General features: G+C 35.1%; 1 protein-coding gene across 9 annotated transcripts in view; it reads left to right on the top strand.

Annotated features, from left to right (window-relative positions):
* LOC110997168 (titin homolog) overlaps nucleotides 1-13268 on the top strand; it is a 43259-nt gene that overhangs the window by 11805 nt on the left and 18186 nt on the right. For 8 of the 9 annotated variants that reach the window (XR_006751327.1, XR_006751326.1, XR_002600317.2 and 5 more), the window contains exons 2-6: nucleotides 4063-4117; nucleotides 4283-4400; nucleotides 4671-4796; nucleotides 4900-11621; nucleotides 11725-12910. Coding sequence is in view for 6 of the 9 variants with exons in the window: in XM_022265205.2 (XP_022120897.2) it covers nucleotides 4064-4117; nucleotides 4283-4400; nucleotides 4671-4796; nucleotides 4900-11621; nucleotides 11725-12910 (8206 nt within the window). In the remaining 3 variants the exon portion in view is untranslated. The remainder of the gene's footprint in view (nucleotides 1-4062; nucleotides 4118-4282; nucleotides 4401-4670; nucleotides 4797-4899; nucleotides 11622-11724; nucleotides 12911-13268) is intronic. The other variant, XM_022265203.2, reaches the window with a different exon arrangement.

Genomic DNA, 13268 nt, shown 5'->3' with positions numbered 1-13268 from the left:
CAAGTTAAAATTAGCATCTGCAATCCTAATCCTTCTTAAGATTTAAAGTGTCGTTGTTTCTTCTAGTAGATCTCATTTGAAAACTTCTTTTATTTACTGTCTTGATCGATTAAAACTTCTGCCAATGCGGTAGGCATCAGAGAAAGTAGGTTGTTTTTACATTTATTATACACATGATAAAAATGGTTCCTGAGATGCTTTCAGTATAATTATGATCTCTATAAGGTTCACAATAAACAATGCAGCGTCCAGAATAATAACGTATAGTCTTGACAATGTGAACAATCGATGATTTATAAATAAAAACTATTTAACGAAAGTGCCAGAACTCATTCGCATAGAATTTTATTCTGTTTATTTCCCAATTGTATGCCATAAACGTGACGTTTATCCTCTTCCTATAAATTATATATACATACTGCTGTCCTTCATTCTTAGAACTGCTAAACCATTCAGGCGAGCCGATTCCTTTATTATCTTATACAGCTCTCTCGTGAGAACCATGGTTGAGTATTGTTCGGCGGTATGGACCCCGATATACCAAACTCATATAGATAGATTGGAGGCTATACAAAGGCGGTTTGTCAGAGCATTGTGCTATAAGTATGGTCTTAGGCGAAAAATAAAACAATATGACCAGCGTCTTGCCCACTTTCAAATGGTAAGTCTTGAAAGGAGGAGGTGGATGAGCGACCTGTGCACTTTGCATAAAATAGCAAATGGCTCATTTGACACCTGCCTTTTGGAGAGGCTGGAGATCAAGGTACCGACGCGTTCTGTGCGCATCCAGGAATTATTTGTTATACCTATGACTGATAACAATGTTTCCCAGAATGCTCCGCTCGTAAGAATGTGCAAATATTATAATGCTGTATGTGCTGAGGTTGATATTTTTCACAATAATATTTGTAAATTTAAAAAGATAGTTCATAGTAAATACTTGCAACCTTAATTACTAATTTAATTGATTAACGTATATGTATATAAACATGTGTGTGTGTGTATGTACAGATATATTTTTTCTCTTATTTTTTTTTTATATTTTTGTCATTCGGTTTGATATGTGTATGTTGTTTAGTTGATATTTAGTGTAAATGCTGTGTACAGATATAACTGGAAGTCAGATTTTTAAATGTTGTTTAGTATGTAATAATTTTATGTATGTAGTCAGTCTGTTTTCTGTTTCTGTACCTTAATGTGAAAATAAATAAATAAATACCTATAACTACTTTTAAGCGATATTTGTTTTGATCGTAGTATCTCTATCCGATTTGAATACATATTTAAATAACATTAATTTGCTAATAATTTATTCTCATGTGTTTCCTCGAAGTAAAAACGAATAAATAATCGAATTATACGTACCTAACTGGCCATAAAAGGATTATTTGCATTAAAACCTGTTCGGCAGTGACGTAATCGCCATCCATGGGGTTAAAGCCGTCCTTTTTTAAGAGATGAAGATTATTTTGAAAAATTTGTGTTCAAAAAACCTGCAATTAACGTAATAACATTATGCTTATATAACAATTATTATTATTATTTCGTGTTATGTCAGCATTCTTTTGAGTAAATCACGACTTTAGTAAACAATATTATGAGATAAGTTTCGTCTGAATAATCAAAACCGTTTCTTGTATTAAGGCTACTAGGCTCTTTAAATCATTTTTGTTATTATTAATGGTCAAAGGTATTGTTATGAATATCTCTACAACAGGACTCTAGGGAGGCGCTGTAAAATGGCGCCCTATAATTTCCATTTGCTGATATTGGATAAATTTATCTCAAATGCAGTGCAACTTTTATTTATATTTTTATACATCCGGCCCTATGAACTAAATGATTTGTTTTTTTTATTTGTTTCCAATACACAATGAATACAAATTCCAATACACACATGAATGGCAAAATCTCGAATATCAGCGAGGTGTCGAAAATCTTGATGCAACTTTCTTTAGACTTTCCTTTGAGAATATATTTTCTAAGTACACGCACACACACAAGATACAAGATATCTTTATACTTACGTACATTGCTGCTTTTCTTCCGCAACAAAAGTCGATCTGCAATAAATACCATAATGTACAACGTTTGATGTTCTACAGAGACGGTGATGGAATTATAAATGATGTTGTGAGCGGAATTAAATTCAATGATACATACACAAAAGAAAGTGTTTCGATCCAATTGAAGCTATAAAAATGCAAAAATGCATTATATGTGTTTACAAATGAGATACTTGTAAACGTCGGTATCCGTAGACAAGTAAACCATTGATAAAATGATCTTTAGAGATCGAAAAGTGCGATGAGACGGGTATTTAAATATTTCAGTTAATTTTTTTGGGGTTCCCTTCCAAAAATGAATGAATGTCACTAAACAAATTGACGCGAAATAAAAGATGCACAAAGGGATATATGAGTTTAGTTGTCAAACAATCATTAATATATGTTTTGTTGAGAGTTTATTTTCGTCGATTGAAATCTGTCTTAAATTGATTGTGTCTTAAGCCAGTCATCGATGGTGTCGAAGTCATATCGATTTTATGCTTACATGTCGCCCCTATTCTCTTGTCGGAGCAATAATACTCTTTGTCACTCTTGCGTCAATGCTTTACTACGCTTTGTTTCACCCAAATTAAATTTAAGAATCACATTATGTTAATAAACGATCTTGTTTATTTACGTGATGCAATTATACTAAGCAATTACGTTCTGGCGAAAATGATTTGTAGTTTAAAGCGATTGAGGAATTGTGGTGCTAGATCGTCGTTTAACGGGGCATTGTGATGAAGCTAATGGCAGTCCATCCATCACTTATCTAATGGTGACCCGGACTCACACTTTAGACAATGCAGATAAGATTTTAAGCTTTTGGCTAATGGCAATGTTAATTTCATCAAAGCTGTTGTTTTTCTGCCAAACTGGTTGAGAAACTGACAAACATATGATCAAAATCTTTACGTTCACATATTTTCATGAATGATCTTGAGGTCTAAAAAGTAGGACAGCTTTATAAGGGCAGGTGCAGACAAGGGCGGAGTGCGGACAGCGCTATATATGGTCGCGGCCTTACTCGCCATATGGCCAATATCGACTAAATACTTGAAGTATTAATCGGTAAATTACTTTATTGAAGGCAAAAGCGGGCTTGATTAATTAAAATTCTACAAATGTTGAAATTTAAAGTTGAACGCTTTGATGCTAAAATGTATATTTTATATTTTTTGAAGTAGTTAGTCATCGTGATTAAAGAGAAACAGACTCAGTGAGCTGTTGAATCATGAAACTAGCCTTGTCAGGTTATATTTCTGTTTAAAGTGTCCATTTTAATACAAACACTGATTGCATATTAATCTTTATTGATACAATTACGCGAAGGTAAAATTAATTTCGCATGTGTCGAACAATGTGCTTCTGGTTTCTAAAATATATTTTCGAATGATATCTTTTAACGTATTTGTTTTATAAATACTGAGTTGTTCATCTTATTTGTGTGAATCCAAGGAACTTCTTTAACAGAGGTCGTACGAATTTATACACCTATAATATTTTATAAAGAAACAATTTAAGTAATTATTTACTAACTACCTACTTAAACTAAGAGAAAGAAAAGAGCGTTCAAATTCTTAAAAGTCTGGCAACGTACTCGCACCCCTCTGGCATTGAGAGTGTCCATGGGCGGTGGTATCACTTAATATCCTCTTCAAAAGTTCATGCTAAATGGTATTAAAGGGCTTCTTCGAAATTACAGCACAATAACAAAATATCCTTTTATTTATAGGTCCAATAAAACCCTACTTTAATAATTTATAAGTTTCTATAAATTAGAACTTAAGTGTCTGATGTGCCTAACACTAATTCCACAGTTTAAACGCGGCACTTCTCTTTGCAGTTATGTGTTTGTAGGCGTTATATATTTACAACGTAAGACTACAACACTTTATTTCGGTTTATTAATTCCTGATTAGTAAGTTATTTTAATTTAGTTAATTTAGTTGAAGATAACTTATTTTGATAAGATCTTGCATTTTCCGCGTTAAAAGAAATCTATTTGTTCCAGAATGTCTGACGGGGACGTATCTTTGATTCGCGACGAAGACGTGTTGCGACGCATGGTAAGGAATATTATTCACCACTCAGGAATATCATACAATTAGGTCAATATCAAATGAATGTAGAATACTAGTAATTATAACGTAGAACACATAACCATTGCCTAACTCCAAAAATAATTTCTGTAATGTCCAGCTGTAATTCGTTAATATTTTCCAACCATCCAGTGGCAGCAGACGGAGGATTTCTCTCGGAAAAAAGAAATCCGCGCGCATATGTACCGGCTGCGGGAGGAACGCCTGCGCAACCTTTACTCGCCTGAACCCAGCCTCGATGCTGCTAAAGGTACATAACATTTTTTATTCAAATGAATCCGTATGTCAAAAATAAATAGATATAATATTAGTTACACCCATTACAAGGACTTTAAAATATTTATGAAATTCTTCATATTAAATTTATTTTAAGAAAACTATTTCCACAGTATAAGTTTTAGTCGTTACCAATAAAGAATGAGGAGATTGAGATAGAAAATAAATGATTTTGACAAAAATTCAGTTAGGTGTATAGTATATATTAGTAAAGCGAATCCCATTTTATTACACCATCCAACAGGTTGTGAGTTCTCGTCGACGCAGGGCCATGTGAAATCATTTGCAGACCAAAATTTCCAGTCAATGAAGAGCAAAGAGGTCCGTGACGCAGGCTCTCCGCCTAAGGAGTTCAACTACCGCGGCCAAGGTGCCTACCGCCTCCTGAAACTCTTAACAGAACTAACTCAATAACCAATAACCAATACATGACAAACATTACCATTGTTACATTTATTCTATATTTTTCACAGATTTGAAGGACCTATCTAACGCTGGGTGGAATGTTGAGTCTGAAAATAGAACAACCGACGATGGCCACACACGTGTGAAATCCGTTAACGCTAACATCGAAGGTCGTTACGACGTTGATGGAGGAAAAGGACACTTTGCAGCTGCTGACCATCACAAACAGGCAGTTACTGAATACAGTGATGGCAATACGAACCTTAAACGCAATGAAGATTATTCAAACACGTCGGCTCATGAACAAGTAGAGCGACAAACCGGGGATGGAACACACATCACGTCCACGAGTAGTTCGTCTACTTCTGCGTCAAAGTTTGAACAAACTTCATCTACTTATGAATCAGTGCCATATCAAGCATACGATAATTGTGACCCACGTCCTCAACCATTCGATGATAACAATATAAATGAAGAGTTCACAATGAAAGAGACGACCAACATAAGAAACCACAATCAAACATTAAGTAATGACTACGAACATGGAGAACTAATGTCGAGAAAAATTGATTATCCCGATGACAACACTAAAGTCATAGTCGAAACGAGGTGTCTTCCTGATGGTACTAAAGTTACAAGTACTCGACGAGAATTCCGTGCGCCAAGTGCTCAGACGATACGCTCTGAACACCACTCAGAACAAATAAAAAGTGAAAGCAAATCGACTTCGTGTATATCTTCCCAGAAGAAAACTCAATCAAATGAATCATCCACTAAATTAATACACGATAAGTCATACAACACCAATGTGCAAGACATAGTTGACTCTCAAAGAAACAAAGATGACTTGGATTTTAAAAATAATGATATAACTGATTACGCTGATAGTAGTACGCGCGTTATTCGTAACGAGAAAGTCACGGAATCTGCAAATAATGAAGAACAAAGTGAATTCACAAAGTTTTATGACAGTAAAAGTGTTCGTAACCATGATGCTCTGGAGAAAACTATTTATGACCGCAAAGATTATAAAAAAGACACGTATGTAGAAGACGTTAACAAAAGTCATGAACGTAAACAGAATGACTATTATATTTCAGATGATAACAAAAATACTTATAATAAAAATGTACAGAAGCAAGAGGATGTTCATTTTATCCACAAAGATTCAAGTCTAGAAGATCCTTCAAAACCTGCTTATAAAAGTGAAGACCGAAGACCTAACGAAACAGCTGCTGATAGTGTGATGAATCATAAGAAAATCCAAGAAGATTCTCAGATACTTAAAACCTCTGGAGAATATGTACACAAAATATCAAAAGACTGCAACGTCAAAGAGAATACAGAAACAAGGTCCACTCATCAGTATCAAACAACATATCAAACGGATTATACCCATCGTAAAATAAGTACTGATTTAAGCCCAACTCATCAGGCATGGGCCAGTACATTGCGATCAGATACTCCCCCACGCTCCACAGCTAGGGCTCCTTCACCCGGAAACAAAACATATAAGTCTAGTACATCTTCACTAAGAAGCAGTGTAAGCCCTGATAAAATATATAGAAAATCATCAAGCCGCAGTGTAAGTCCCAATAAAATTGGTAGGTTTTCCCCAACTAAGCCTCCAAATGATCAAACCTTTTCTAGTACTCAGTTGTCTTCTTCTATTCTGGAAACTAAGTCAAATTATACCACTGACATTATTGATAAACATGTTCCAAAAAATAAATCACCAACACGTCAACTTCATAGCCCTGAAAGAAAATCAAACAGCGATGAAGAAAAAAGATCAAGCGTAACTCCAGATAAACAGTCAAAAACACCACGATACTTGTCAAATACCCGACGTAGTACTAGCCCAATACGAAACAGCGAATCTCAACCTGTTGGTAATCGTGAATCGCCTAGTCATAGAATTCCAAGTAGAAGTACACCAAGTCCTGTTAGACATTATCAAACTTCTCCAAGGGAAGAAAAATATTCAAAACATGAAGTTATAGATAGACAAGATACATGCACAACATCGACATCAGAATATTCTGAAAAGGTTGTTAGAGATGAAACAATCATAGGGGGTAAAACTAATATTACTGAACAGGCAGATAATCAGCCAAGTTATATGAGACAAACTGTATCTAGTAAAAGTAACCGTTCTTCTTCGCCTACAAAACAACCATATAGTGATCGAAAATCTCCCATAAAGCAATTGCCATCTCAAAGCCCGGATAGGCAGCTTTATAATGTAAATAAGGAGAACGAACGATTTATTAAGGAAGAAAGTAAAATAAATACCAGCTGTAGTGAATATATTACAAATAATTCCGAAAACAACACTCAAAGTCTTAGTACTTCGCCTGACCGTGATTATAAAAAAAACGCTCAGCCTTTAAATGATTATGATAAAATATCGAGAACTTCGATTAGTCCCAATAAAGACTTGGTGCTATCTGAAGTTAACAATACACAAACAGAAAATTTAGAAAAATCACATCAACATTTTACTACAAGTGTAAGTCCTAAACAGGATATTGTAAATCGGCATGAAGGAAAAGAAAAAAAAAGTGGGTCCAACAAACAACCTTCTAGAGAATCATCGCCTGTTAAAAGACATGAGAGCCCTGTCAGAATAATTTCCAAATCGAACAAAGAAATACCTGGATATATGCAAGAACCTCGTGTTAAGGACAACGAGAATAAAAATCGATCACCTAGCCCTATTGCTAAGGATACGTCGATATCTTCGAACTTACTTCAAAAAAATGAAAATTTTAAAGAAGTGGTCTACACTACTGATGGAAATGATAAAGTATTTCATAGTTTTGACAAAAATATTCAGACAAAATCAACAACTCCACTAAAAGAATCTCCTCGTCGAAGCCCATCTCCAAAAAAACGTACATCAGATACTAAGAACAATCAAACACATGACTTTATTCAAACGGAAATATTTAATGAAGAAATTAATAAAATAGCTGCAAAAAAATCTCGGACTCTTCACACACCATCAACAAGCCCATCCAGAATACCGAAATCGGATGAAACTGCTCCTTCTAGAGGACAAAGCTCACCTACAACAAATAGCGGTTTCATACATTTGAATACAGAGATTGAATCTTCGGCAACTATTTCCAAAGAATCTATAAAAAGAGTATCAAATGATGCGAGTAAAAAAGAACACGATAGAACTCCATCTCCCACCAAAATTCCATGTAGATCTCCTTCTCCGGAGAAAGTTATCAACAAGGAAAATCTTCCCCGTAAGAGTTCCTTGAAAAAGCCTTCTTTTGATAATGGTAATGTAATATCACTGCCAAAACCACCAACAACTTTCCTTATTTCTCCAGAGAATGAAAAATCTAATGATAATGAAAAAGAAGAAGTGCCAAAAGATAAACCAAAATCAGATAAACCTGTGAAAATTAAGCCACCGCTTGAAAGACGTGAAACATACGAAGAAAGGTGCAGAAAGATATTAGGTATGTCAGATGACAACTCAACTAAAGAAACAAATACAACACATGCCAAATCTGGAGACATTATTTCACCTAAAACATCACCTAGTATTTCACCTTGTGAAAGTCCTGTCCAGATAGAAGAAAAAGGATTTAGCGATGATAACTATGGGTTAGTTAATATTGTTGACTTAACTAGTAAATCATCCGTCCCACTGCCGCTTAAAACAGAAACTTATAAAAGTGATATACAAATATCTACTGAAGCAAGTTGGCAAAAAACAGCCGTAGAATCTGTGATCGATCACTGTCAAACATTAGTAAATATGCCATTTAAACAAATAACCGCATCGAATGAAACTACGTCACTTCAGGATACAATGCCGAACAAAATCCCACCACAAAATTCTAGTTTACCCTTCTCTAAACCTCAAGAATCTAAAACCCTTACAGATAATGATTCTGAAAATGGATTAAATAAAACAAAATACGATAAAGTGCATGAGAGTACTCCTTTAAAGCCTAGCAATGTTTCAGAAGAAGTTAAACTAAAAGAAACTATCTCTGAATGTATCACTTCACAGCAAGAGCAAGATATACTAGACCGAGTTCAATCCTCTCTCCGTAAACTATCACCTGATCGCAAGGGGAAGCCAGTGGAAGACAATTCTCATAAGAAAAATAATTCAAAATTGCCCATACTTCATGATAAAACCACAAAAGATGAATCTATAAATCAAGATTCCAAGGAAATTAATAATACTGCTATTGTATATTCTGAAGATAAACTAAGTGATAGAAAAAAGACTTTGGTTACCGAAAAGTTTGTTACTAGTAAAAACCAGATTCCAAGCAAGCCTTCATCAAGAAATACTTCACCTGTAAAAAAGCCACTGAGTCCACAGAATTTGACAAAAACTACAACAGAAACTGTGAAGCCCAGGAGTACTTCTCCAAAGAAACCTATGTCACCAATAGAAAAGAAACATGTTTCACCAATAGAAAGGCCTCAATCGCCACAACTTTCTAAAACAACATTTATAAATACTAAAGATCAAAGAACATCTTCGTCGTCAACGCTTAAAACTGAAAGGACAGACCTTAAAAAGACAACTAAATCACAAAGTACAAGAAGAACATCACCAACTAAATTTAATGCAACTAAAACTGCTGCAGTTAACAATAATAAATCACAAGACAATGAGAATAAAACACCGCAAAAGTTAAATCATTCACCAACTTTAAAAAAAGAAATAGATTCAAAAGTTATACGAACTTCTAGTGATATCAATATGAAGTCACCATTAAAAAAAGTATCGCCACAAAGAATGAAATCAAAACCCGAAATTCAACTAAATAATGTAGCCACAAACAAAATATATAAACAGAATACACACTCAATTGCTACCAAAACACATAAATCATTAATCAAGCAAGCAACCACAAAATTGCCTGTCAGCAAACCTAAATCAGCAACGGCTTTGAATTCCTCAATAGATGATGATGACGATATTATCATTGACGTGCAACAAGCGAAATCGTCAAGAGAAAACTCACCTGATCGTATCTGTCCCACGCCTGTCGGCTTCTCTGAAGATACTGGTACCCCACGTTTTCCAGATGAGGTAAATGAACCCGATGATGAAATAAATAAACGCTCACATAACATTATTCATGAAGCCGAATCTATTGTTGATGATATAGTAGAAATATGTGAAGAAGACGAATTATTTGTAAGGGCCGAAGAAAGCGAAATGCAAAAGCTTCAGCAAAAATCACTTGTTAGTGACAAATCAACAAAATTACATACTGTGCAATCTAAAGAAATGGATTCTATTATTTCTAACAAAAATCAGGGTCATCGTGATTTGATCAAAGGAAATTTAATATCTGACGAATCCTTACTTTCTGTATCGGAAAAAGTAAACAGATTTGCTAAAGGACCCGTAATATCTAAAGATAGAAGTCCGTCTCGCAATATAAAGGAAGAATATGACAGAGATACTATTTATACTGATGATTACACTAAATTAAGTGTTAATGATAAAGCCCACCTTTTCATTGAAACCGCTGAAAATGTAAAAACAATGAAACCCAAGTCAATACAAAAACCAGTGCGGCCAGATTTTTCTAATATAGATGAATCTTTAAAAAGTGATGAATGTCTCTTAAGTGTTTCTGACAAAGTTAATAAGTTTGTTAAAAGTGCAGTAGATGTGTCTAAAGATGCAAACGCAATTGAAGAAAAAGAAAAGAAAATTCAGGAAGTACATGATAATATTATGAAACGGATTATTGATGATGTCGAAGAAAATTTACCTGAAATAGAAAACATTTCTGTGCCATCTAAAGATTATAATTCCATAGCTGAAGATAATAAAAAACCACGGGCAGTTAGAACATCTGACGATAACTTTACTAAATCAACAACGGGCTCAAATAAATTAAAACCTGATAGAAAACAATCTGAACAACTTGGATCAGTAAAAATAACAACTTTGCGAAGCAGTGAAGCTGTTAAGAAAGCAAAAGCCTTGTTTGAAAATATTGCCTCGACTACAAAACCTAAAGAAAGAACAGTTCCCAATAGAACAACAAAATTGACCGATATAGGCGTCTCACAGAAAATTCCAACAACTAAAACCACGCAACTAACTCAAGATCCAAGGCCAACAATACAACAAACAGATTATGACGAAGAAAACACTGAATTGAGTTCATGCAATCGGCAAAAATCACCCAATAAAAATCAATTACCAAGCTCTGACATAAAAAAAGATAATCTACCTATAAACAGAGCCATATCACCTCTACGAAGAGATAAATCACCTAGTTTCCGGTCAAATTCGCCTCATAAAAATGATAAGACATTAATCGAAAGAGAAAAATCCCCATTGCCTAAATCGCCTAGAGATAAATCACCAATGGCAAGAACCAAATCACCCATACTAAGAGAAGTATCACCTATAAGCAATGTAAGGTCACCTATACCCCAAACTGCAACTATAGTGCCAAAAAAAGTTTTGTCCCGCCTTCCCGAAACTGAACAAGTCGATTCGACGACAAAGCAATTAACCGTGGAAAATAAAAAGGAAAAATCTTTAGACAAGCTTCCTGGCTACCAACGGCCAACAAAGACGAGTCAAATGAAAGAAGAGAAGTATGTAGAGGAAATTGAGGTGAGTAGTAGACGTGGAAGTGGAAAATTTGGTGTGGAACTACGCAGGGCCAGTGCAGATAGGTCTTCTGTAAGTAGTGAACGACGACGCTGCAGCGTGGAACATCATCAACCTTGTATTGAGGATATATTCGATTTGGACCTTCTAGAACAAATGGTAAGATTTTGTAAACATTAAATAATGTATTTGTTAATGACTTTGGCTCATTCCCTTTTCAATTATTTTAAGTTTAGGTGTTAATGTTTATTTTGTTTTGCAGTTGGAAAAAGTAGTGGGGTATGAACAAAGGCGACGCATACGTGCTCAAATACGTGTCGCAAAGAAAAAGATTGAAACAGAGGATACTGCAAAAGTTATACGAAACTTAAGACAGTCTACAACAAAAGTTATTAAAACTAAATCACCTGAACGACTAGCACAACGTTCTCCAGATAGATTGCCAATTTCAAAAAAAGTTTCGCAAAATGTAAGTGCCCCTAATAGAATATCATCTCCTGAACGCCAACACCCAAAATCAATCCAAGTCAAGTCAGTATCTTCTGATTGTCAACAACAGTTAACTACTACAGCAGGTATTTATAATGAACAGGAAAAAACACAATTGCCATTAAGTCACGATCACGATAAACAAATCAACAAAACTAGTAAAGTTGTTAGAGCTCAAAGTCCGGAAAAGCACATGCGAACTGCTCCAAAGACTGTACATCAATCTAGTTCAGATAAAAGAAGGCCTGTGTCACCTAGTAAACTCACTTCGAAAACAAAAGGTAATCGTTTTAGCGAATACGCCTCGGCGTATATGAAGAAAGTAGGTCTTCCTGAAACCGACAAGTTAAAACACAAGGTGCAGGAGATTAATGAATCTGAAACAAAGAAAATGGAAACCAATCGTATTATAGACATTCATAATGTGAAAACAACGATTGATCGCACGTCATCCAAGGATATTATCGAAATACAAATCGAGGGCAAGAAATCGCCATCACCTAATCGTTCTTTCGATCGTAACATTGTTCAACAGCCACGTATTCAAAGTGCAGAAAAGGAGGCATTTGAAACGCCCTCGGAACCATCGCGCCAGAACTCTGAACGACAACCTAGTCCAAATCGGTCTCCCAGTCCGGAAACAAAGCGAACATTGAAAAAAGATATAAAATCAACAACAATCGGAATCGAAAAAAAAGTAGCGCAGAAGCAGGTACACGAGGAGAAACCATCTTGGGTGACCAGCAGAAATCTGAAAAAGGTTACCACCGAGTCGCGTACGTTCAGCAGTAAAAAGATAGAAACAGACAAACCGAAATACCGGCCCAGTAGTCCTTCGAAGGCGATCACAAAACCCATCGACGTTATTACTTCCAGCTACGGCCCCGGTCCTCTGGATGCCGATGGCAAACCTCTCTTCGGTATCAAAGCACTGAGGAACGGTGCTGCCAACTATCAAGGTACATTTTTGTTTTTAAATAATGATCCAATATGATTGGTGCTTGTGCTCATATGCCATTACTCCTGAAAATTCCAGCTTCACAAGTCAGTCTCATTACATTTTGAAACTAAAACAAATATTGCCATCGAATAGGATTTTTTTAATTATTAAAAGTTAATCGACAATATTCTTTGATATTAACTGTAAACATTTTATATCAAAACAGAGAGATTAACATAATATCACTAACACATTTACGAACAAGTTAAATAGAACGAAAATTCCGACAAAATCAACACACCTGTTTATTACAGGATCACAATATGTAAACAGACAGTCATTGCAAACAGTAATTGTCTTACTAAGTCACTGCGCGA

This window comes from Pieris rapae, chromosome 4 (assembly GCF_905147795.1).
Source record: "Pieris rapae chromosome 4, ilPieRapa1.1, whole genome shotgun sequence".
In the NCBI taxonomy this organism is placed as follows: domain Eukaryota; kingdom Metazoa; phylum Arthropoda; class Insecta; order Lepidoptera; family Pieridae; genus Pieris; species Pieris rapae.
This window is presented reverse-complemented; position numbering and strand designations above follow the sequence as displayed.